The sequence below is a fragment of the Sminthopsis crassicaudata genome, chromosome 4 (assembly GCF_048593235.1).
Source record: "Sminthopsis crassicaudata isolate SCR6 chromosome 4, ASM4859323v1, whole genome shotgun sequence".
NCBI lineage: Eukaryota > Metazoa > Chordata > Mammalia > Dasyuromorphia > Dasyuridae > Sminthopsis > Sminthopsis crassicaudata.
In genome coordinates, this window is record NC_133620.1 from 387,942,762 (window position 1) to 387,969,216 (window position 26,455).

At 33.1% G+C, this 26,455-nt stretch overlaps 1 protein-coding gene across 2 annotated transcripts in view; it reads right to left on the reverse strand.

Annotated features, from left to right (window-relative positions):
- HEATR1 (HEAT repeat containing 1) overlaps positions 1-26,455 on the reverse strand; it is a 53,432-nt gene that overhangs the window by 17,986 nt on the left and 8,991 nt on the right. The window contains exons 7-28 of one of the 2 annotated variants that reach the window (XM_074262484.1): positions 25,352-25,563; positions 25,085-25,218; positions 23,771-23,873; positions 23,279-23,389; positions 20,342-20,459; positions 19,058-19,165; positions 18,155-18,250; positions 16,576-16,664; positions 15,796-16,007; positions 14,851-14,972; positions 13,769-13,957; positions 10,775-10,955; positions 10,467-10,603; positions 9,923-10,115; positions 8,712-8,881; positions 8,021-8,179; positions 7,237-7,479; positions 6,397-6,528; positions 3,538-3,641; positions 2,964-3,107; positions 1,932-2,050; positions 1,721-1,842 (exon numbers count right to left, since the gene is read on the reverse strand). In XM_074262484.1, the coding sequence (XP_074118585.1) occupies positions 1,721-1,842; positions 1,932-2,050; positions 2,964-3,107; positions 3,538-3,641; positions 6,397-6,528; positions 7,237-7,479; positions 8,021-8,179; positions 8,712-8,881; positions 9,923-10,115; positions 10,467-10,603; positions 10,775-10,955; positions 13,769-13,957; positions 14,851-14,972; positions 15,796-16,007; positions 16,576-16,664; positions 18,155-18,250; positions 19,058-19,165; positions 20,342-20,459; positions 23,279-23,389; positions 23,771-23,873; positions 25,085-25,218; positions 25,352-25,563 (3,198 nt within the window). Of the gene's footprint in view, positions 1-1,720; positions 1,843-1,931; positions 2,051-2,963; positions 3,108-3,537; positions 3,642-6,396; positions 6,529-7,236; positions 7,480-8,020; positions 8,180-8,711; positions 8,882-9,922; positions 10,116-10,466; positions 10,604-10,774; positions 10,956-13,768; positions 13,958-14,850; positions 14,973-15,795; positions 16,008-16,575; positions 16,665-18,154; positions 18,251-19,057; positions 19,166-20,341; positions 20,460-23,278; positions 23,390-23,770; positions 23,877-25,084; positions 25,219-25,351; positions 25,564-26,455 lie in introns of both variants that reach the window. The other variant, XM_074262483.1, reaches the window with a different exon arrangement.

The following is a 26,455-nucleotide window of genomic DNA, read 5'->3' on the forward strand; positions in this document are numbered from 1 at the left end:
ACTTATTACCTTGAGTCCTGAACTCACCTGAAACAGCATTTTCAAAATACTAATAATTTTAAGTGACAAACTGATGGCTTTTCTTGGTTTTCCTGATCTCTGCTGCTCCTGACAGTCAACTACTCTTACTGAAGGATCACAGAACCCTCTGGGGTCACCTACAAAACTCATATCTGCACCTGGAAACAGCATTCTCTGATTTACTTAAAAATCTTCCAAATGAAGAATTTCAATGAGTTTTGAATCCATTTATTAAAAATATAAATATATAATACTATCAGCCAAGTTTCAACCAAAATTTTTATATAATTATTTTAAGTACTGAAATACGAGCTATCATAAAGTCAATAAAACACTCCTTCTATTTGGACTCATGTACTCGTGAGTTAACTTCTTCAATTATGATATCAATAAAACTAAGTATTGAAATAAAATAAGCTTATAATTAGCTAAAAATATAATTTTTCATCTTATCAACTCTAATTTCTATTTTTATTTAAATTTTATATTTTTAACTTATACTCTCTCATGTACAAAATTTAGATAATTAAAATAAAACATACATAAGGAGAATGCTCAAAGGTTTTTATTCAGAGAGTTATATGATCCAAAAAATCTGGAGAACACTACCATTTTAACTTCACTAACCCTGAAAATTTTTCATGGATTCATTTTATATCAAACACTGGGGATCTAACAGACATCCCTGAAAGAAAGCCTATTTAAGAAAAATGTACTTTATGTTTAGATAAAGGTCTATTAATTTAAATTATATGTATAATATTTGTCAATCAAATTACATTCTAGAACGTTGCTAAACTGAAAGCCTTCAGTAGAAAGTATCACTTTTTTATTTGTTGGGAAGACAATTGGTTAAATGTACATTTTAAAAAGTATTTTACAAAGATATGCATGGACCTAACTCATCAAACCAGATGGATTTTTATCTCCTGCTATAAAAGAAAAAGCATGCTAGCTTGTTTCTCAGGAACTCTGTAAAGAAACTGTGGAATATATCACATGGAATATATTAGACTAGAATTCTGCAAAAAAAACTTCTTTTTTTTAGGACAGATGATTCATTCTAGGATTTGGACTATCTGCTATAAAAATATTTTAATAATTGGGAAAATAATGACTGTTTCAGAGCACTAAGAAAGCTCAAACTATCCCTAAAGTGTAATCTCAAACATAATACTGCTCAAATTAGCTAAGTATCTGTGAAAGAATACATTTACATTATTTGACTTCAAGCTCCTCCAGAGTAGAATTTGTACTCTCAGCACCCAGAACTATGCTTGCCTGGAATATATAACACCTGAATGCCTCATTTTTAAAGAATTATCAATCCTTAAATCATAACTTCCCTTGAGTTAAAATAATTCCAGCCTTAAAATTTCAAGTTAACTATAAGATTAAAAGGACATCTACTTTTTTCCTAAATATTTCTGTATTTCAAATGTCTTAGAATTTCCATGTAAATTTTTCATAGCAGAGAATATAAGGTAGAAATAGTGGAGAAAGGGCTGGATTTACAACCTTGCAACTCTGACACTCACTTACTATGTGATCTTGTCCAAGAGAGTCAACATCTCTGAGCCTCTTATCTCAATTACAAATTGAATTGGTCTACATGATAGGTCTGCTATGAACAGAACATTTAAAAAAATTCTAAAGTATTATATAAATGAAATATTATTATAAAACATAAAATACTTACAGGGAATATTCCAGCAACTGCACCCAAAAGCAAGAGGGCATGGTGATGTGTCTGAGGCATCTCTGAAACCCGCACACACTGAACTAACAATTCAACATTGAATTTTTCTTCATCAAGAATACCTAGAGAGGGAGGAGATAAAAACTTTAAATGGATCAACAGGTAGATATAACCTTGAAATATCTTCCCATCCCTATAATGTTGTACGTACCTTTAGGGATCTTAGAACCATCTGGGGATAGTTTCTGGCAGATATTAAGGAGACAGCTAAGAATTAGCTGTTTGGTATATTCCAGATTTCCCTGCTCTGGTGGCAAAGTTTCTAGACACCTTCAAAATTTTAGTCCAAGTGATGATGAGGAATAAAAAAATTGTACAATTTTTGTTGTCAGTGTCCATCAGAAGTCATAGAACCCATCAAGTTTCATAAAAATCAAATAGAGATTATTAAAATAACAAAATCAGAACTTTTAGCATAATGCCAAATCTTTTCTAAACTTTTCCAAGGAGTTTAATGGTAAATTGCTACTCTTATCACATGCAAAGAAAATGAGAGCAGACAGAATTTCCTTCTATCTAGTTCTGCAGAGGGAAATATGTGAGGTGCATTGTATTAATACTCATGATTCATTTAAGTTTCAAAAACTATCCACTCAAGATTCTATATCTAGGAGAATACATGAACTGTAATACCAAACTACAACTGAATCTCATACCTAAGCCTAGGCCAAAGTTTTATATTGAAGTAACAAAGCTCCAAAACTAACAGGCATGTATTCTAGGTTCATTTACAGAATTCCCAATGGACAATAGAATTCACTTAATCCAAAATTAAGGTAAATTTGAATTTTTTTTTTCTTTTTTTCCCCTGAGGCTGGGGTTAAGTGACTTGCCCAGGTTCACACAGCTAGGAAGTGTAAAGTGCCTGAGACTAGATTTGAACTCGGGTCCTCCTGAATTCAAGGCTGGTGCTCTATCCATTGCACCACCTAGCTACTCCCAAATTAGAATTTTCTAGGAATTCTTGGCCAAGAATTTCCCAACACCATGAGCCATTTAGGCTATATTCTTCTTTCTGTTTTTCAATTATTTTATTTGCACAAATGGCAGCTATTTCTGTAAGAAATACAAATTGAAGCTTCATATTATGTTTGGAAGTAAGAACAAATGAATAATAACAATTCTCAGAAGTCTATTCTCTAATGGATTATAATTAATTAAAACCCATTTTAAGATGATTTACCTGGAGAGCAAATTAAAAAGACATGGCACTAATAACTGAGGACTTTTGAGTTTCTTTTTGTGCTGCAGTAATTCTAAGATGAGGGTTACTCTCTGCCAATAAGCATTGCCAACATCTTGTGCAGGTTCTGTATCCTGTAGTTTTCTGCAACAGGAATAAAAAATTATTCTTAAGCAGAGATTTTTAAGAACTCATGCAGAAAGTAGTAAACAGAATCAGAATATATACACTACTACAATAAAATAAATGAAAATAATACGAGGCAACTTTCTCCTCTTAGTAAAAAAAAGAAAGGGGGGGACGGGGAGAGACCACTGGTACTGAATGTGGTCTATGCTGCCAGGCACAGTCATATTGTTTACTGGCTGACTTGTTTTAAGTGTTTTTCTTTCTTATCAGAGTGGATTCAATGATGGAGGGAAGGTATTTTGGAAAAATTTGGAAAAAGAGGTTTTTTTGAAAAAACAAGAAGCACTAATAAAACTCTTAATTATATAGCAGATGAACAAAAGCTAGATAACATAACAAAAAGTAGAACAAAAGAATTTTTCTTAAATGAGTTCATAATTCTTACTTCTGTTGCATTTTTTGTCTTCTTGTTTGCTGAATTGTACCCAAGGACTTGGTCTTCTCTGGTGGTTCTAATTCTAATCGGATTTGTTCAGCATCAACAGAAATCTGAAAATATGTTAAAGTAAGAATTACCAATAATTTTGATTTCTAGGATAAATAATTATACTGACCGCATATTTTAAAAACCACAAATAATAGTTTCTTTTAATTGTCTTCATCCATTCAATTTCAAAAGAAAGAAGATTAATTCTATCAAGTTAATTTGAATTTAAATCAAACTAATTGACTTGCCATGCCTAAAGGAAAATAATTTTCTCATTTAAAGAGTGTAAAGCTGTCCAAAAAGCATAATGGTAAGTGTTAAATTCTTAATCATCGAAGTTTCTTTCTCCCCCCCCCCCCCCCCCGCTGGGGTTAAGTGACTTGCCCAGGGTCATACAGCTAGGAAGTATTAAGTGTCTGAGACCAGATTTGAACTCGGGTCCTCCTGAATTCAAGGCTGATGCTCTATCCACTGCACCACCTAGCTGCCCCAAACCATGTGCTGATTAACTCCCATATGAGTTAATCATCTAATCATCTAACATTTATGAAATGTAGGTTAAAAAAAAAGTTTACAAAATGACATAAGTAGAGAGAATTACCATATTGGTAGATGTTACACCCCTATGGATTACTCTAACCTGGTAGCTCCCCTTAGAGCTACTCTTAATGCCCGTCTGTCGATGGCACGGCTAGGCTACACTTACCCATCTTCGGGCACCAACCCGGATCCCATAGAGACAGACCACCATTAGGTAGGGGTGAAGCAAAAAAGAACTTTATTCTGAGATAGCACATATTTATATCCCACTGATGATATGGGGGAAGGGGGAAGTCCTCTAGGAACCTGGCATAATGGGACTGGCCCGAGAAGAAGAAAGGAGGCATGGTAGGCTTTGAGAGCACTAAGGAGGGAGGCGTGGTACCCAGAATCAGACACAGCCTCATGGGGCTATGCCCCACCTCCACATAGGACTCGCCTGCGCCTCAGAACCTCTCATCCCTCAGGTCCTCCCACATGCCTTGAACTGCATTCCTTGCTTCTAGAGGCTTTTTAACCCTTACAGGTAGATTTGAATTTGATTCATTTAATTATTAGCAACTAATACCTAATAGTGGAAGAGACATAGTAAGCACTCAAACTTTTGCTAAAGATTTTTCCCAAGTGCCAAAGCACCTGGCAGGTGCAGAAAATGTTTTAAACTAATAATACTTTCTATTTATATGCTTTAACTCATTTTAATTTAAGCCTTATATTACATGCCACCACCCCCCCACACCTATACAAATTTAACAAGAGGAACTAACATCATCATATGTACATTTCATGTGTATGGAACAGGAATACTGTAATAAAACTCATCAAGGGCTATATCATATTAAAGGATAAAATAGACTGAGTCAAAGATTACCAGTATCATATTAATATACTTTCTTTTAGAGTAACAGGTAAAATTCATAAGGCAAATTAATGATTTCTTTGACACTAATATTACTATTATTGCTAAAAAAATTTAAGCCCACTTTTATATAGTGATTTCTTCAGTTGTTAATGACCTCTCCCCTAGCAAAATAGATAGCAGTAATATAAAACCCTTCAAACACTTCAATACAAAATGCTTACAACAAATATGTGGTTTTCTTTCTTTAATTTAAGAAATAGGAGAAAGAAAGAAAAGTAAGTTGCCCACCAGTCTAGCTAAATAACCCCAAATCATTTATCTTTGTCTTTTACATTCTTTAAATATTTCTATTACTCTTTTTATTTATTTTTTTTTTGGAGGGGTGAGTATGTAGAGAGAGAGTTATGGCAAGAGGAATTCTCCAAATCTTTTTACACCCCCCCTAAGAACTTGAAAACTAAAACTAGACATAACAATATGAATTTGCAACAGTACTGCAGTATAATTTCCTGATTTTTTTTCATGTCACATTTTTAATAAAACAAATATGCTTTAATAAACAAAATGTTTAATAAAAACAAATCTAAAACAAACTAAAACTACATTTGGTAACTTGTATTCAACTTGATTTTATGAATCAGAAATCCTCTTTTCTTTCTTTCTTTTTTTTTTAAAAACATACATCAAGTTTATGTCTGTATATTTGGTGTCAGGATCCCTTGTATAAGGGAATTCTGCTTAACACCTATTCAATCCCAAAGGGTGGGGTAGAGAATGAGGGAAAATGAAAGGAAAGATGTTTAAAAAACAAAATTAGGAAATGAATTTTAAGGAAAAGTTTGGCTGGTCACAATATTTAAAGATACCCCTACTTCTCTAGATATTCAAATTCCAAATCCTAACTTGTAGTTGCCTCTAATAAAGAATTATCTTTCTAGCACACTCACTATCTCTACCATCTGGTCTGGGTTATTTAATTCTACTTTTAAACCCACAGCTGATTAATAATGACATTCAGTAGTCATTCACAATACAATGAACATGCTCTTCATTACACTATTCATTTCACCATATAAGTCAGAATCCTTGCCCCTTGAGTGTCATAATATTCCCCTAGGTCACCTGCAAACTACTGATCACTATCATGTATCACTAAATCTGGTCCAGACAAATATTACCAAATGGTTAAACTACAAAAAAAAAAAAAAAAAAAAAGCTAATTACATTTTTTTTTACTGTAATTCTTTATTAATGCTGTCATTTTGTTGACACCCCCCTCCATAATTAATTAATTAACAATAAATACAATATAAGAAAGAGTGAGATAAGGAAGTGAAGAGGCCAAATCAAAGTGAAGATGAAGAATGCTCAAAAATATTCTAAACCAAAATGATTCTAAAAAGGACATAACTTACTGTTTTAAAAACACTGCTAACAGTCTGAGCACAGAGTGAATTTTTGCAATTCAAAAGTAAATCAAACAGCATTCCCAAAAGCTTCTGTTGAACTTTGTCATCTGATATAGCAGCAAAGAATGGTTTCGTAATCTAAAAATAAGAAAAAGAATCACATGAAAACAAATTCCTAAAAAGCCTACTTATATAACTTTGTCATATTTTTATTAAGGCATTCCATGCCTTAAGACACCCTGAGTTAAAATGCAGCTCTTGCTATTGGACTAACCACAACACTATCAACAATTCAAAGATCTGTAACTTTTCAGTGTGAGCAGCCCTCTTTCCTTTGGCAACAAACTGTAACTTCTATACAGCCTAAGAGCAAGTTGAGAATCAACCTGAGGAGAAGTTCACAAAATGAGTGAGGCTGACACTAGAACACGACATGCTGTCCGGGCCTGGGGCTATTCCTGAAGCTTTTCCAGCTTGGATGAATTTGCTATCAGAGATTTTATACCTCCTTTTTTTTACACATTACAAACTGAGTCATCTCATGTTAGGATGAGGCTAATTTTAGAGAAGGATTTTAACAAATGATTAGGAAGTTTTTCAAATTAAATGAAATCTTAAACTCTGCTTATTTCTTTAGAACTTGTCCATCACAATGATCACTAAGTAAAATTCATTCCATATTTTAAAACACTTAACACCACTCAAGAACTTCATTTGTTTTCACATCAGCTATCAACATACATCACACATTATCCAATTCCAGGGCAAATGCATTGTGCTCTACTATTAGGAGGGTTAAAGGGAAAAGCAAATTTAAATTCTAGATTCTAATTAGAAAACACCAACCTTCCCAAGAGCAAGAATCTGGAATGTAGGCATCCCTTCGAAGACTTCCTTGGTGGTATGCACAGCTTTGAGAAATACATCTAAACTCTGTGGGTCCTTGTGCAAGAGAGAAGCTGAATGCTCATTGTACTTCCCAAGGGCAAGGTGCAAAATGACAGCTTCATCCTTCAGGACTGCAGGGGGTTCCTTTAGGACTTTTTCTAGCAACTGATTGATTGTGGGCAACAGCTGAGAAAGCACCATCTAAAAATTGGGAAAAACTATTAATGTCAACTGACATGTGTCTTTACTTGTTACACAAGAACATTATTAATCATCAAAAAATTTCAATGTGGGAAGCCGTCCAGGAGACAATTTCAGGGAAGTGATAGGATCTTCAAAAAATAGAAAGAGCTAATGAGTATGCAGAATGTTTTGAGAGAATTTCCAATGGGAAGCACCAAAGTCTTAAAAGGCCATCTTCTGAAACACCTTTAGGTGCTTCAGGTAACTAAAGCAAACCACACAGCTTTGATAATACTAATAATCCTAAAGAACAAGGACTGTTTTTTCCCCTCAGGTTAGAGTTTAAAAAAGGGTGTCAGCATCTGTTCAAATTATACTATATGCTCTAGTTTAAAGATGCTAATAAATACTTTTAAAAAATTACAAACATTAAGTGCTGAAGTGCTAAGTCAAACTTTTAATACTTTGTGACTTCAGAAGCACTCTTAGCATGTTCTTACAAGTGACACTAAATTTTTAAAAAGTCTTTAAAATGTATTTCTCATTAAAATATACACACCTCACTATTGACTTCCTGAAGAATTTTCATCAAGTTTTTTGCAATATAGGATGGACAGTTATGCGCACAATAAAGCAAATGTTTTAAGGCTTCAGTCAACATCTGGTGAGATTTTGGCTTTTTTCCTGTTTGTAGATCTTCAAATAAAGTCTTCAAATCCTAGAACATTAAAACAGTTTATAGAAGGTCTTCAAATGGTAGAAGTACTAATTTCTAAAAATCATCAACCAAATGACCTTTTTTTTTTCCCACAATTTGCCATTTTTGTCTGTGAAATCGGCTCATAGATGATACTATTAGCTAACAGGACACTACAAGCATATTTTACCTAAGAGAGCAATTCCCAATTATTTTATCCACAGGAAAATGTATCTCAGTATTATTAAAATGTTGCAATAATAAGTATTTTAAAAATTCAATTTTGCAATAGATAACTTAAAATTTTTAAATACCTTTGTTACTTCTTTAAATTTCCAATTATATCCCCTCATTTATTCATGTTAAGAAGTCTCTCCCTATAACTGTATTATTTATTATATACATTTCTGTGATGTAACCAATTAAATTTCTCATTAAATAAGATGAAAATCAATAGTACAAACTATGTTAACTGTAGACTTGACTTCATATATGTATATGAACACACTCCCCTCCCCCCCTTGGCTTATACATTGCTAATGGGAAGATATACCTGTGCTACGTAAGTAGCATCTGAAATAATCTCTTCTTCTTTTTGGACTAGGTGTTGTATTACAGGATAAAGTGGAGACTCTATTTCCTGTAAGGTCTGGAGGCAGAGAATGGCAGCTCTTCGTACTTCTCTTATAGGACTTCCCAAATTTATGAGTAAACATATCACCACTGGGGAAAAAAGATATATATTAAAATACAGCTCACATATATAAACCTCCCAACAAGGTGGGGAAATTTGAAAAATTTTAAAGTAATCAAATATTCTAAACTTAGAAAAGCTAAATCTGTGTCAACTGTGGCATTTTCAGGAACTTTTATTTTCCTTAATTCATTAACATGTCCAATTCAATAAACATTCATTGACTGACTGTCTACTATGGGCACGGCACTATACCAGGAACAAGAGAAATAAAAAGTTGAGTCACAAGGCATACATAGTCTTTGCCCTCAAAAGATTTATCAGATCAGTAAGAGAGAAGAGATAAGACATGTATACGATGCATAGAGGCACAGTTAAAAGAGAGTGGAATGAAAAATTCCGGAAGGGAAAGATTAAGAAAGGCTTCATGATAGTAAAATCTAAGCTAAAGTAATGCATCTAATCAGGAAGGAGCTGCATTTCTCATCCTTCAAATGAATACATTTAGTCACAGCTAAGACTTAGGCAGATGTGTCTATAGGCTGCACAAAAAGCCAATATCCAAATCTTCTATATTGGATCAACTCATAAACCAAGCAAAAGAGCTCCATTTATTCTGACTAGAAACTTCTAAGGTTACTCACTCTCTTCAAATAAGTTATTTTCCAATACATAAAGGCCATTCTTAACAGTGACAATTTATCTTTAGCTGACTTCTTTTCATTTATCAAACTGAATCCTTTTTAAAAGGAATTTCCTGACATTTTATTTCTATAATATAGCAATATACATGAAGATCATTTTTCAAGGTTTTGAAGTGATTCCTTTCCCCAACTATTCTAGTGGAAGTAAGATACTTTCCCTTTTGTCCAAGAAAGAGGGTGGGGTGCAGCAGTTGGAGGAGGCTGCTGAAAACCTAAGGCCCATTACAGCAGCAGCAAATATGCAAGAGTATTACAAGTATATCTGAATAAATTTATAACTTCATAAATTCCAATAGTAACTACAACTTACTTAAACTAGGAAAGGGAAAATATGTAAACATGATTATGAAAACGACAATTTTATACCTGGAGAAGATGTTGATGCCAGGTATTTTTTCTTCTGTGCAGTCTGACCTGCCAGCATCGCACGTCCTATGTAAAGAGCTTGAGTCTGTAGTATTGTTTTCACATTATAGTTAAGTGGATTTGAAAGGCTATAATTATAGGTCCACAAAAGTGACAAGAACTTGAATAACTCAAAAACATCTTCTAAATGTACCTAATTAAGATAAAAGGAAGTTAACATTAGCTTTCTTCAAATTAGTAACCAACATATTCTTAAATATAGTTTTCATTATGGATACTAGGAAATATATGCTAGCCAAAAAATAAAAATAAATAAATAAATTCCTGTATTTGAGCATGGCACTAATTTCTGAATTATAGCACAAATAAAATTCAAGAGTAAAACAAACAACCCCTTCCCCCCCAAATAGACTTGGATTAAAATCCTTTTCCTAGAATACGAGATACTGAAATGAGAAATGTGTAAAATTACAGAAGACAAGTTAAGTATAATACATTTTGTTTTCCATAGCATATAAAACCATTTTAACTGAAAATGAAGTACCTTTAAGAAAAGTTTCATCAGAACTCTGAAGTAAAGGGCATCAGCACCAGCAATAACCACCTCAAATATCTGGATCAATAAATGCAGATAGTCTCGGCTGTCTTCCTTCATATGTTCAGGATTCCACCACTTATCATCTAATGGGCATGAAAATATGTGAGGCATGAAATAATCCACAAATCTAAGAATATGATGAGCCTGCAGTGGCTAAACACAAGATTATTTTTTCACCCTAGAAAGAATGGCTTTCTAATTATAACATGAAATAATGAAAACAATAAAATCTAAAACCATTAACAATGGCATACCTTTAAGAAAAGATTTAGGAGGCTTCAACACCTGAATAAAGTTTTTCAATGAAAATGCAAGCATAATAGCATCTTCCACAGCAATCATTTGCCCTCTGTTGAGCTTTTCTACATACTCAATCCATACTTCCACTGGTATTCCTTTGTCTGACAATTCAGAATGACATTCAAAAGGGATTTCCTGAGTTGGTAAAAATAGGATGAAAAATAGTTTAGTTTTAAAGAGAAATTAAAAACATATATAAATATAAAACTATAATTGCAAATGTAATTTTTTTTTTTTTTTTGCATTGAGGAGCCATTTTTTATTATCACATATTGGAACACAGAAGTTAGCAAAGCCCTGAGTTTCCTTGTTTTCCTAAAAATGACACTGGGAAAGGAAATATTTTCCCTCTATTTTTAATTCACTATTTTATTTGAATAAGGGATAGCATTTGGAAAACAGGAGAAAAAAAAAAAAAAAAAAAAAAAGGAACAAAAGCTCCTCTACATGAAGTAAAAACAATAGCATTCTTCAAAGATTCTTAAGAAGATGCAACTCCATTCAATATTTTAAAAAATTTAAATAGAAGGAATGTACAGTCAAATCTCTTTTTACATTTAATATTAACATTTCTGGGTCAATGAAACAATAGCTCTAAAAGGTAATGCCATCTTTAGGAAGTAAAGGAAAGAAAATGATAAATAAGAATCAATCTAAGTACATATGGGGAAAAAAATCATTATGACATTGAAAAAGGATAGATTATTCCTTAAAAATATTGACTCTATGTAAACTGTGGAATAGGGGGAGGGGAAAAAGCATACCCTCCCCCCCAAATAAGAAAAACCACATCAGGAAGGGTAATGGGAAAAAAACAGAAAACATTTTCCTTGTATATAACTTAGGAGTTTTCTATATTTGAAATACTATGTGGCAGTGTCATCACACCTCAAGAGAAATAAAAGATAAAGTTTAGAAAGACCAGCTTAAGTAAACAAAACCATGTGAGAAAGCAGAGATATTATATATAGACTACAAAGAGAATTGCTGAGTGTTGTGATAATGGTTTACTCAATTGTTAAAATAAGCATGGACTAGAAGAATAGGGACAATCACTATATTCTGGAATATATGAATGAAAGGGCACCAGGATTGAAAAAGTGAGAAGGTACAACTTTATATAAAGAGGCAAATTCTTAGGTTACAGATTCATGATCAATAATGCATTTAAGGATATCTCTCTACATTAGATGGCCAAACATACTCTGCACTCCTACTTATTGCTACCTCCAGATTTATTTGCCCAGGATCATCACTCCATGACATTTCCTGTCTGAGGAACATTTTTAAGGACCATGGAGTCAGTCTACATCATCTTTTCTGCATCCTTATTGTCTTCATCTATTGACCTTATGGTGGTTCTCCTAACTTTCTCCAAGACTGAGCCCCTACCTTAAGAGCTCTCTCTCTCCATACCCTCTCATTCAATTTGTTAGTTCAGCCACTTCTTATTTAGTGAATCTCTTATAAGTTTATTTCTCAATCCCTCATCTCTTAAAATCAAAGGATTTTTCTCTTCCCCATTTCAGCTTCATAACATAACAAACTTTGGACTGCATCACCTCCTTCGAAATTCCATTCAGACTACAATTTCATATCCTTCTACTTCCCATACTCTTGGACCTACCCTAAACCTGATTTCCACTCTTAGCATATCCTCTAATCCAAAGATTCATCCCTATTCTCTCAATTTTAACTCCACCACTCTACTTTTGTTTCCTCTATAATGAGGTTTATCCAAGTGGTTAGACACTTTAACATGTTACTAGCTACACTCCTGCATCCTTTGGGTCCTGATATTCTATTTTTCCAGACCTGAAATTATTTAATTCTTAAAAAAACAGATTTATCTAGTTTCTCCAATCCTGCTCCACGGGTAGTAAACAATGGCAGGAGGAAAAAAAAACCCACAAAAAAACAAAATCAATCCAGCTTTATCTACTATAATAATAAGTTATATACCTGTACCTGTGCCAATGCTTTTGGTCAACAATCTTGTTCCACCTTTTTAAAATGAAAACAATTCCCACATTTTTCAACTCCATAAGATTATTCCATTTTCCTGATGAATTTTTACTCATCCCTTACAGCAAACCCAAGGGCCTTCCATAAAACTCCTACTCAGAACTCACAAAGCACTGTTTTTTTACTTTTCTAATATATTTAGAATACATTATTTTTTACTGTCATTGTTTATGTAGAATACTGGACAGTTATAGGTGGTGCAGAAGACAGAGCACTAGGCTCTGTCATCAGGAAGACTTATCTTCCTGAGTTCAAATCTGGCCTCAGAAACTTACTAACTGTACGATCCTGGGCAAGTTACTTATCTGTTTGTCTCAGTTCCTCATCTGTAAAATGAGCTAGACAAACCACTTTAGTATCTTTGGCAAGAAAACCCCAAATGGGGTCATGAAGAGCCAGACATGACTGAAACACAAGGCAAGGTCAATTTGGGCTTATTTAAGCCTTTTCTCTCACCCAATGTCAATAGTTCCTCACTAAAACAAGCAGAAAGACAGCATCATGCTCAATTACAAACGAAAGAAAGACTTTTTGGTAACAGTGCTGGATTTGGCATCTTCTAGAGGGGTCTGAGTTTAGATTCAAACTCAATTAATTGTATGACCTTGTAAAACCCATGTAGCATCTTTTAAGTTCTGCAAAATAGAAACATTACCTGTACTGCCTACTTCATAGGCCTGTTGCAAGGCAGTTATTTTCAAACCATAAAATGCTACATAAATGTGAATTAAAGGACTGGTACAACAAATCTAATCTATAACCCTGAGGAAGTGGCAAAGCTATTTGAGAATTCTGCCTCACATCTGACCTCTACTTAAATTAAACATTTCTTCTCTTTCTCCTCCACCCCCACTGTTATTCTATTTCAATGTTAGACTGCCATTTAATCAATCATGAACTTGCAGAGGCTTTTTTGTCCTTACCAATGAAGTAATAACTTCATTTTCTCTTATTTTTCTTTCCAACAAATTGAAGACTTTCAATGCAAACGGAAAGTGAGTTTCCTTTAATGAAGAGCAGCAAGAGACAAGAACTGAAATGACAACTTGGGAAGTTACTTTCTGCTTCAACGTGTAGCTTTCCTTTTCGCCAACAGCTATCAAATCCTCCACCTTCAAAAGCAAACAGACAAATCCATCATTGCCTATTCTGAACTTCACAAGAAAATTCTGCTGACAATGTTTACAGCTCTATACATCATGCTATATTCTAAAATGTATGTTGTTGAAAAGTACAACTAAATGTTTAAAATGAAGTACCTATGCTACAAATGCAAAAAAACATAAAAGAAATAACAAGTTCTAAATAATCTGAGCAAGAGATACATTCAGATACTGGAGTTACTGAATGTTTAAGGTCCCATTTTTAAAAATAGATTTTTATTTTTATCTTTTATTTTTATAGCACCTAGATTTTCCCAGGCTTCTCTTCCTTCCCTTAAAGAATCATTCCTTAATTTTAAATAACATTAGAAAAGGGAAAAAAATTTTCAAACCTTATTAATATGTAAAAAAGACAACATTAAAAGTTCTCCCACACTCATGGATAACCTTTACAAAGGAGCATATAGGATTGTCATCTTGTATCTCTTCTTTGAGAAGACTTAATGACTTAAAGTAAAAATTCATTTACTCTGCCATTGCATTAAATTTTCTTAGTTGAAATTATTACAGTATTTACCACTGGATCTAACCTCCCCACCTCCCACACTCAAAAAAGCAAGTGAGAGAGTACTAGGATCTTCTGAAAAGATAAAAGGATAGACTAGTACAAACTTCGAATCTAGTGTATATTCTCTCTGTAAATGTTGATAAAGTACCATTTTTTATCCTAAAAAGGTATTTGATATATAGCACTGTTTATTCTTTTTCTGTTTATTTTTACAAGTGACACGTTATTTTAAAAGGATAAATATTTACAAAAACCTTTGACAAGCAAAAAACAAGAATCAAAATTAAGTTTTAGCAAGAAATTTTAAAAATAGGCATTCTGATAAAATACTCACCATCTTTAACATTGAAGAAGGATTCCCTGAATTTATATTGTCAGCTAACAACTGAACCATTTTCTGATTTGCTACACCAATCAATTCTGTTGGCTTTGTGGTTTTAATCACTTTTTCAAGAGCTATGAAAAAATGAATAGGTTTATAAATCACTCAAAAAAAATTATAGGAAAACTACTTAAATCCAATTCTAAGAACATCAGATTTGTATTATAACTTCATCATCCTTCATAATGTTTACTTTTCTTTTATTATATACTATTAGTTTTGGAAAAAAAAGAAAAAGAAAAAAGATTGTCTCCAGTCAATTTCTTTTTAAAGAATAGGAATTGTCTTTTGTCATTTCCTGTAATGTGATTTCTACAGCCCCCAAGTTGAGGTGCCACACTATGCTTTCTAAAGCCCCACGTTAGGTGCCAAAATGTAGTGTGTTTTCTAGAGCCCCCAAATTGGGGTACCAAAATGTATTGTCCAGACTAACTCTCTAGAGAATCTCAGGACCAATCCGAGTGTTTGGTATTAATGGAGGAGTGCTGAAACAGGAAACCCATGAGGATGGTCAAAGATGGAATGCATTTATTTCAAGTCTTCTCAGTCCCTAAATACTTTAGTACAATTACATCACTATAGCACACAGAACATGTGCCAATTATAGTACCATTACATCACCACAGCACACTGCTATTAATATGCAAATGCATCTCTTTACTTTAAGTATCCCTTGCTTTAAGTAGACCACAAGTGGTTATGCCTCCTTGACTTCTCAGGAAGGACAAGACAGCCAGTGGGGAGATGAACCAGACATTGTTAGCAGGTTCCCTCTGGGCTGAAGGATCTTATACCTCACCTAGAGTTCCCCCACTATCAGTGACTCTCTATAATTTCCTTCTGGAATTAACATGATTTTATTTTTTTAACTTAAAAGATCAAAACTGAATGTCTTACCTTCTTTCCATCCTTTCAGTATAGGGTGCAAAGAGCAAATTCCTGATTTTGACAGATAAGTAGCCATTTTTATCTCTTGGGATTTTGAATTGTCATTGGTAACAACCATAAATGGCAGCAAATGTATGACCACTTGATTTAGTAACTCATCATTTCCATTCAGAATCTCTTCTTTAATTAGAGTGTTGGCTGCTAATTCAAGTATTTTGTACCTAAAATATTTATTTTTAAAGAATTGGTTAAGGAATAATGTAGAGAACTACAAACAGCTACTAACTATGAACTGAGACAAAACTCATCTTACATTCACCCAAAGAGGAGGCATATTTTTCCTTTTAAGGCTCCAGCATAAATGATAACAATTATTTTGTTTCCCAATTAAAATCTGACTATAATCTCTAAAAGAGCTAAATGACATATTGAATCTACATTATTCTAAATGTACAGCATTCCAAATAAGTTCTCATGTAAGAATTAGCATTTTCAAAATTAAAAGAACACTTTGCAATAGTCCACATTTTCTTAACCAGGGGGCCATGACCTTATTTTTTAAATGTTTTAATAACTGCATTTCAATATGATCTCCTTTGAAAACCCATATATTTTGCATTATTCTGAATAGGGAAATATGAGGCCCCCACCTCAGATTGCCAAAGAATATATGACACAAATAAAAATTAAGAACCCGTGGTTTACAGAATGAAAATACCAGATCTACATTGCTTTGCTATTTGACATTGCTACAAAACAATCTAAAATACCATAAAGAAAAATACATACCATGACCCATCCTGTGAAAGTTCTGCTCTTTGAAAAAGTCTCAAAAGACTTGAAACTGTTTCTTCTGGGATAAACTCTTTTTTGAAAACCTACATATAAACAGGAAATCACGATTTTAAATACTTCTTTAAACTGAATATGAAAGAAAAAATATTTACCTAATATCCAGCTCTAAGAACCTTGAAGCAATTTATATTTTTATCATTCTAATATTTTTGAAAGGGAACTACAATAGATCATTTTAATACAATACAATTTTTCTAATAGTGTTGTGAATTGAATTATAGTGAAGAGGGAAACTGAGGCTGGAGACCCTAAAAAAGTCACTTTCCATGTTATCCTGACCCAGAAGTCAGGCCAACCCCCACCTCTGGTAAGTTTCACTAATTTACCTTTCTATAGAGTTCAGCAGACACTACCCAAGTTTTATATAGAGCTGAACTAAAGCTAAGTACCCCTACTTACCTTTCAATAGAACTGAATTAATGTTAAGTACCACCACTTAAGCTCTATAAAATTTGAACTATCACTAATCAAACTTTCCATAGCCTTACTGAAGCCTATTCAAACCCAATACCTCTGTATTGTCTCAAAATCATATATACAAGGGTGGGAAGAATGGGCAGGTGGGAAGAACGGGAGGGGTGAGGTGGCTCTTCAAAAGTGCACAGCTAGAAAAGATATCGAATTTAATAGGTGACACAACGTGCACTTAATTTGCAGACAAAAGCCCTGGGCTGATTGTCTTGGAAGTGTGCATAAAATGAAAATGAACTTCAAAACCTAGATGGGATAGGCATGGTTTAAAAAAGCAAGTGGGGTTTTAAGTGGCCTTCAAATTCAGTGAGGGTCAGCAGTGCAATATGGCAACCCAAAAGCTCATCTGAGAAGAAGATTCCCCAAGTCTAATTACTCCCCACTGCTTCTGCCACTTTGGGCCTTATTTTAAGAAGCAGAGCTCCCATTCAGGGGCCACAGTTTAAGAGGGAGGCTCTACTCTGGAAAAGGGGCGGGCTTGGGCCAATGTCCTCTAAGCATCAGGTGAAAGAACTACAAGAGAAGCCTCAGGGGGAGCTTGGTAGTGTCTTCAAAGATCTCCAGTGGGAGAATGATTTACTTGTTCTATGAAGAGCAAGGGGCGGAAACTGCAAAGAAGCTTGTGTTGGAATACATTTCCTAACCATTAGAGCTCTCCAAAAGTGGAATGGCTTCTCTTGAGAAGTGCTGAGGTCTTCTTGGAAATTCCTAAGTAGAGGGTGTTTCTAACCTGCCTGTTCCTAATACTTGCTGATTGATAAGGAACATTCTTTGTAGGAATGGATTAGACTAGAGTTGCTCTCTAAAATCTTCTGAAGTCACTTCTCAGTTTCCTTATCTTCCCACGAGGGGGAAGAGAAGGAGACAAAGTAAGCTGTAAGGTGTCCACCTGCTTGAAATCTATGATCTTACAAGAATGATTTACATGAAGAAATAGCTTCCAGATATAACCCTGACAGGAAATACTGGGAATGTAGGAAGAAAGAAGACAAAGGTACATTAGTTAATAACATTTGAAATTTAATGATAAGAACATACTTACCACAAAAGCATTCATGGCTGACAGAACAACATCTAAATTATCATCACCAAGACGCATTATAATAGCTTCTTTTATGAAAGAAGCATCAATATTGTCCTGGATAAAAGAACAAAAAAGAAAAAAACAAAATTAAATTTCCAGCTGTTAAAAGATCTCATCAGCCTTTACTACAAACACAAGGCATCAGGGTGGTGAAGAGACATGTCAATCAGAAGAACCAAGACCTGGTTCCAATCTGCTATTAATTAATTGTGACTGCACAATTTACTAAATATTTCTGGGTCTCATTTGTGCAATACAAAGGGCAGCATGCATATTTCCTCCTAGGCCAAAAATTTAATCTTTTCTCATGTTTCACTGAAAATTCCATTAAATACTTACAAATAAGGATAATTTAATCATTAATTAATTTATATAGATTTCAGGGGAAAAACTATGTCAAAGGAAATGGGAAAAGCATATAGAAAAGCTAAACTATGGTAAGACATCAGGCAGGTTATGCCTGTACTTTATATTCTGGTATATAAAAAAATAAAAAAAAAAAACTAAGCATGGTACACAGGAAAAGTCAGCAGAGATGGAGCCATCTCCAAATTAATCTTTTCTTCCTAAGTTATCTAAGTCCATTAAACCTTTAATCATCCAGTTTATCACTATCACTGAATGATTTTTTTTTACATTAAAGTAAAAATTCAGTTTGGAATTAAAAGGGAAAAAAAATTAATGGTTATGAGGATACATAGGAAGAAATAGAAAAGTTTGTTTTTTCATCCAAAGCACCCCAAGTCACTATAATTACATATCAACAAGCATACATCACATATCTCTACTATGTTATTTTAGCATAACATTATGGTATCATATATGAGAATTACAAACACATAAAAGTAATTTGTCACTCACCTTTGATGTTTCCATAATATTTTTCAGATGGTTAACTGCCAAAAGTCTCACTGGAGCCAGTGGATGGTTCAAGCTCAGCATGAGGCAAGAATCAGAATCTGCTAAAAACTACAAGATATGTCACAATCACTGAATGAGTCCACAGGAAAGACTAGCATTATCTGGTTCAGAAAAAAAGCTAAACAACATCAGTTTTAACATAATGGCCCACATAAGCAGTAACTGCCAGAGTCAAAATTCAACACTTTCAGACTTCCTTATATAGTAGCTTTCCATATATTAGCTCACAACCAACCAAGAATCTATACTGATATATACTGAGATAAACAATTTTATATTCCCTATTTTTTATTCCAAATAAAGGCTACGATGCTAAGAAAAATGAACAATTTATCATCTAATTACAAATAAACAAATAAACTACTCCATGACTGAGTGGACTCTGAATGAAAATTAAATTCATTTAAATGGACAACAAAGATTGGCACAGATATTTAACAGCATTAACAATTTACTACTCAACAAATTAGAGAGCTAAGCACATTATTTGTTTTGCTAGAATTCATACATGTTATCACTAAAGATATAAGGTTAACATTTGTAGCAGGGAACAACTCTCAAACTACTCAGGTGTAATCCTATTTATATAACTTCTCTCAAGACTAGGATTTTGCCAAAGATTTTACTAGCATAGGAAAAAATGTTGCTTAGGCATGGATTCTCAAGAAAAATTTTGAAAATCCATTATGTTCATGGAAATTCAAATGCAAATATCAAAAACTTGAGCAGCAAATGTACAAGTTAATACTGCATTATTAAGATTATTTCATCTCTCTTTACCCCTTACCTGAAGAAAAAAAGGGTTGATAGAAAGATATAGGAAAGGAAAGAGAAAGGAAAAAGAACAGCATGACTCAAAAGAAACTAGTATTATATTTTAGAGGACATTAATGGAGACCAAGCAGAAAAATGTTCCTGCCGGGAGCTTCCACAAATCAAACATATTCAGTAAAAGAATATCATGCCAGCATCTTTCTGTCAAATCATAATGCTCCAGCCAGAGCCTTTCCTCATGCTAAACCCCAAACCCAAAATATACTCCCAGGCAGATTCAAAAGCACCATTCTTTATTCAGCAGTTCCTGAAATCTGATTCTCCCCAAGACACTTCCTAAGCTAACAGGAAAAACAGAACAAATTTCCCTTTGCTCCTCCCTATCTATTTAATCATGCAAATTTTACAATTGCTCCTTTCCCTTCATTTTCTGTAGTAACCAGAGCCTACCTGAAACTTTCCTCCACTTGTGGAGAGAGAAATAAATTGATGAAAAAATTCTTGCTTTTGAGGATCTGTAACATCCTTCAGATGGTTCTCCAATACCAAATCTAATGTCTTGGGGTATCTGTAAGAAACAAAAAAACATCAATAAACAAGTAAAGGCTTATACTGTAGAGCTAGGAAAAAAAAATATTAAAATTCATCTGGATAAACAAAAGGTCAAGAATGTCAAAGGAATCAATTAAAAAATGTGAAGGAAGGCAGCCTGAGCAGTACCAGATTTCAAACTGTATCACAAAATGGTAATTATCAAAACAATCAGGTAACTAGGAAACATAATGTAGTTCAGTGGAACTAATTAGGTTTCATACACAGTAACAAATAACTACAGTAATCTAGAATTTGATAAATAAATCCAAAGACCCAAGCTTTTGGTACAATAACTCACTAGCTGACAAAAAGTGCTGGGAAATATGGAAAGCAATTTGGCTGAAACTATGCATAGATCAACACTTCACACCATGTATCAAGATAAAGTCAAAATGAAAACACAACTTATATAGAGAGTTTATATAAGTATATTAGGGGAACATGAAAAATTTTACCTATCAAATCTGGGCATAAGGGAAGAGAGTTTATGGCCAAATGAGATAGCAAGGATCATGGGAAGTCAAATGAATAATAGTGATCACATGAAAATAGTTTTTGCAGAGTAAAATTATAAGGAAATCAGGAAGCTGTAGGGTAGAGAGAGGGGAATTTATAGCAAATTTCTAAGAAAGGCCTTTTTTCTCAAATATATAGGGAACTGAACCAAATTTGTAAAAATAAGAGCCATCCCCCAATCAACAAATGGTCAAAAGATAAGAACACAGTTTTCATAAGAAAAAAAAACAGTTATCAATAGTCACATTAAAAAAAAACCTAAATCACAATTGATTAGAGAAATGAAAGTTAAAATAACTGAGATGTCACCACACACTTATTAGATTAGCTAACATGATAGAAATGACAAATGCTGGTGGAAAAATACGGATGCTAATAAACTGCTAATAGAGTTGTGAACTAATCTAACCATTATGGAAAACATTTTTGAACTAAACCCAAAAGATAATCAAATTGTGCATAAGTTCTTACTCACAAAGTAATCAAAGAAAAGTAATAAGGACCTATTTGTACAAAAAAATTTAAAGTAACATTTTTTGTGGTGGTAAGGAACTGGAAAATCAAGGGACACCCATTAATTGGGGAATGGATGAACAAATTATGGTAAATGATAATAATAGTATATATATTGTGCTCTGAGAAACCTGTTAAGTTAATGAAAAGTTAAGTAAACAAAACCAGTAGAACATTGTTCATAGTAGTGACAATATATAAACTGTTCTTGCAAATGAAATCAGAGTTTTAGAGGGGAAAAAAAAGAAAACAAATGAAAGCTATTTGAAAAAGGAATTAATAACTTTAGCACAAGATATACAAAACCTGATACAAGTGACAAACTCTCTGAACATCAGAATGGACCAAAAAAAAAGACAAAAGAAGTTGAATGGCAAAGTGGCAAGAGTTACCAGGCCTAGAATGAGGAAAACCTGAGTTCAAATTTGACCTTTTATAAGGCAAGTCTACTACTTAACCTTGTTTATCTCAGTTTCTTCACCTGTAAAATGAACAAGAGAAAGAAATGGCAAAGGATTTTGCTATATCTGCCAAAGAAAGAATTACAGATGCCTGAAAATGACTAAATAAAAAGACAACAATGACTCCATGAGACAATGAGAAATATTAAAACAAAATTAAGACTAGAAAAAAAGAATATATAGGCCATCTCACAGTAAAAACAGAGTAAAGAAAAAAATATGTAATCACTGGACTGCCTGAATGCCATTCCTTGATTAATAAAAACTAGCTATATTATTTCTAGAAAATTAAAAGGAAACTATGTTATCTCTGGAATCAGAGGGGTAAAATGGAAATAGAAAGAAATAGAAAGAATCCACTGGCCACCTCCTCAAAAAAAGCCAAAATGGAAACTCACAATAATATTACAGATAAAATCCAGAGCTTACAGGTTTAAAAATATGCATATATTGCAAGCATCCAGAAAGAGAGAAGTCAAGTACTAAGGAGCCACAGTCAAAATCATACACAATATAATAGGCACTAGTATGATGAGGGTGAGAGCTCTGAATACCCTATTCCAGAATGCAAAGGATTTGGGCTAAAAGCCAAGAATAAACCTGATTACAATGGGAAAAAATGAACCTTTACTGAAGCAGAAAAATTCCTGATGAAAACACTAGAGCTACATAGAAACTTTAGAGTTTAAATTAAAAAATTAAGAGAAATACCTTTCATTCAAGAAGAGGAAAAGAAGGAATTACAGAGGATTAGTCCTAAGTAAAATCAATTCTAACAATATATAAAAAAAATTTACTGCTCTTTTTAAGGTGACAAAAAAGGTGCCCCTTGGCACTTCTGGGCCTGGGGACAAAAAAAGACTCATCTTCTTGAATTCAAATTTGGCCTCAGACAATTCCTAGCTGTATGACTCTGGGCAAGTCATTTAACACTATTTTTCTCAGTTCCTCATTTGTAAAATGATCTGGAGAAGGAAAAGAAAAACTAGTTCAGTATTTGTCAAGAAAATCTCAGTCACAAAGATTTGGACATGATTAAAAAATGAATGACAACAAAAACAAAATAATGGGAATTTCAGTGAGAACCCATAAATTTAGGGAATGCTTTTCTAACAAAATCTTTGAAGAAAAGAATCATTTCCAACATTTTCTTCTCTTATTGATAGACCACGGCATACTGCAAATAATTCAACACAAATTTTTTTTTTTGCATAAAATAGATTTTTAATTTACAGAACTGTAAATTTAAAAAGGAAGAACTAAATTCATAAAAAAAAGAACATATAAAGAAAAAGTAACTTACTTGCTTTCCAAAAGTCTAATGAGAGGAAGGAGTTGTTCATTGAGTAGTGATATCTCTTTAGAATCTATTTCTTTCCTTGAACTATATGAAATGTATTCTTCAAGCAGAGTGCTAAGAAATAAAACAATAAAATATAGGTCAATATGAGATCTCTTTATTAGATATGCAAGTGCCTTTAACAAGGGATAAGAAGTACTATTTCTTCCCCATAATTAAGGTTTTTCTTTGTTAACATTTACTATGACATATCAAACAATACTTGGTTTTAGTTTCACATTAATCTATCCTGAAAACTTCTGAATCCAGAGCCATCAATACAATGAAGTAATGTTATAGAAAGCAAATGTAATCTAGTAACAGACTAGTATAGTATCTGTTAATAATTAAATGACTTGCATTAAAACAAAATATAAAAAGCAAGGGAGCACAAGGATGCAAATTCATCCCTGAATCAACCATACTACATACAAAATTTAAAAGTGGTATTCTTACCTAGCCAACAAATGGTCTAAGTTGTTTTCCAGTGATATATCTTTAAGTATATCTTCTAAGAGTCTAGCATATATATGACTGTCCAGTTCCTCAGTTTCTTCTTCTTCTTAGTAAGCAACAACATAGAAATAAGGATTATAGGAGGAAATTGCAATTATTTTAAACTAATGTCTTATATTTCAACATTTCACCATGAAAGAGAACTTGAGTTCTCAACAGCTCTTTCAGAAAAGGAAAAGCTTTATGAAATCCAATCAAATTAAAAAAGATCTAAGTACAAATCTAACAATAACCTTTTAATCTGTCATACAGGGACCAACCAAGCTAAACAGAGAAGACTTGGTACTAGAAAGTTCAATCACTGGGGGATAAAAGGTATCCAAAAAATACCAGCTATCCACTAAGGCATAAAAAGGTTACAATCTACATTATTGGAGGGATGAAATTATAGATCTTGTGAAATAATGAAGCATTTAAAAATACTAATTCTATTCAATTCACTAATAGTGGAAAAGTTTTACCCTATCTTTCACTGTTATTCAAAGGGATATTTTAAATACATTAAGATTGTATAGTAATTTATATTTTCCAAAGCCCTTTCACATATGAAAAATCTTAGAATTGCTTTTAAATTAAAACACCATGCAATCACTGGTATGTCCATTTTATAGATGAAAAAGTAAAGTCACACAGAAATCAAATCCAATCTGCCTGTGACAAGAATTCAGGGCTCTTAACTCTCAGCCCAATCCAGTAGCCAAAGAATTCCAAAAATTTCTTCAAAATTTGAAAAACCTAAATCCAAAAAAGAAGCTAAAAATCTAATTTAATAATTTCTTCCCTCCAACCACAAATTTTTATATTCCTTACTAGATACATCATCAGCATTAGCATTGTTACAGGATTTTAAATAGAGTGGGTTCACTCATCAACAAGGTTTATTGCTGAAAAGTTGCTTGAAAATCAAACTTTAGAATGAAAAATCTTTTCCTACTGACTTATAATATCAGGAGTTCTACAGTAACTTCTGACTGCTTGTTAGTGGTAGCAATTTTAGTTGAAGTGTTTCTTCTTAAGGGCACTCTCACAAGCATTTAATGAGTAAAAGTGAAAAGCACATGCTAAATAGTCACCTCTTTATTTTATTTTATAAAATTTTATTTAACACTCAATTTAATTAAGATTAGTTACAATATTTAACATATAACATTCAGATGTTAAAAGACATTTGAAAAAACCCAAGGTTTCTCAAAATTAGAAAAGAATAAATCAGTTTAAGACATAACCACTTGGCACAATATAAAAATCACAAACCTGTAACATGATGAATAATGGTGACAACAAGATGAGGAAGCATGTAATGCAGAAGAGGACTTATGTCATATGTCACTGAAATTTCATGTAGTAAGGAAACAAGGTCAGGAACATTACACAGGTGAGCAAATAGCCTATAAAAAATCAAGTCCACATTATTTGCCTCTGGTAGTCAATATACAGAAATTATTAAGTTAAAAGTACATATCATTTAACTCAAAATTTTTAGGAACAAAAAAATTTGTTTTTTCATTATGCTATACTTACTTTTTCCCAAGGCCTTCTACTTTCTGTCTCTGCAAGAGCACAATCAAACAACCTAATCCATTCTTGATCAAAGAGGGAATTTTGGTCAAAGTTTTTCCAATCTGTGATGCCAAGGAATGAACAAAAGTATCCTCCATTGTCACTTTGACTGAGACTTGACAAATTATCATGTAGGTTGCAGCTCTATAATCAGGCAAAGATGACTTTAGCCCCTAAAATTTTTTTTAAAAGATTGGAGAAAATTATAAATTATATTTCAATAGAACTTTTAGTTTTCTATTTAAGTGTCCCAAAAGTCTTAGTAAATTTTAATGCAACTTAAAGCTTAAAACTGCACTACAACTGTTAGAATACATTTACAGAACTACCATGCATCATGTAAACTACAGGTTTTCTCTCCTTCAAAAATGGAATGGGTACTTGCTGACCCTGGGCAGGTGGGAGAAAGGGTATGTCAGGACTCAAGGTGAGACATAAGGCATAAGCCAATAAAATATTAACTCCTTGAAGGCAAGGCTTTATTTTTGTCTTTCTATCCCTGATACCAAGCATAGTATTTGGCACAGAACAGGCACTTAATAATTGCTTGCTGAAAATATACTTAAAACACACATTCCAAAGAATTTACAAATTCCTCTTTTAAAATACAATATACCCATGGTTCTTTAACCCATTCCCTCCAAAGAGAATTAATTTGCTTTTGTCAGGTTTCTTTTCTCCTAATATTTTGCTAAGTTCTCTGAGAAATTGGGAGTTTTAATTAGGGAGAAAATTTGAGGCTTAACAGATGACACCAACTTGACTATTGACAGAGGGAAACATAAAGTTGTTAGAACCATGGAAGTCAGTAAAAGAAGTATTGGCATTAATATGGGGAGGAGATGCAGAAAGAGAAAGGCAAAACTTAAGGTGCCTGGACTGGACTAATCTGAATTTTTTCTGGTCAAATGGTTCAAATGGTGAGAATAATAATCATACAATTTATCATTGTTAATTTTTTTTTTTTAATGCCAAAATGACAGCTTTGAAGAGAGAGGGAGTTATTTTCCATATTTTTTTACATGACTAAAACAACTTCTATATAAATTTATATTAGCATCAATG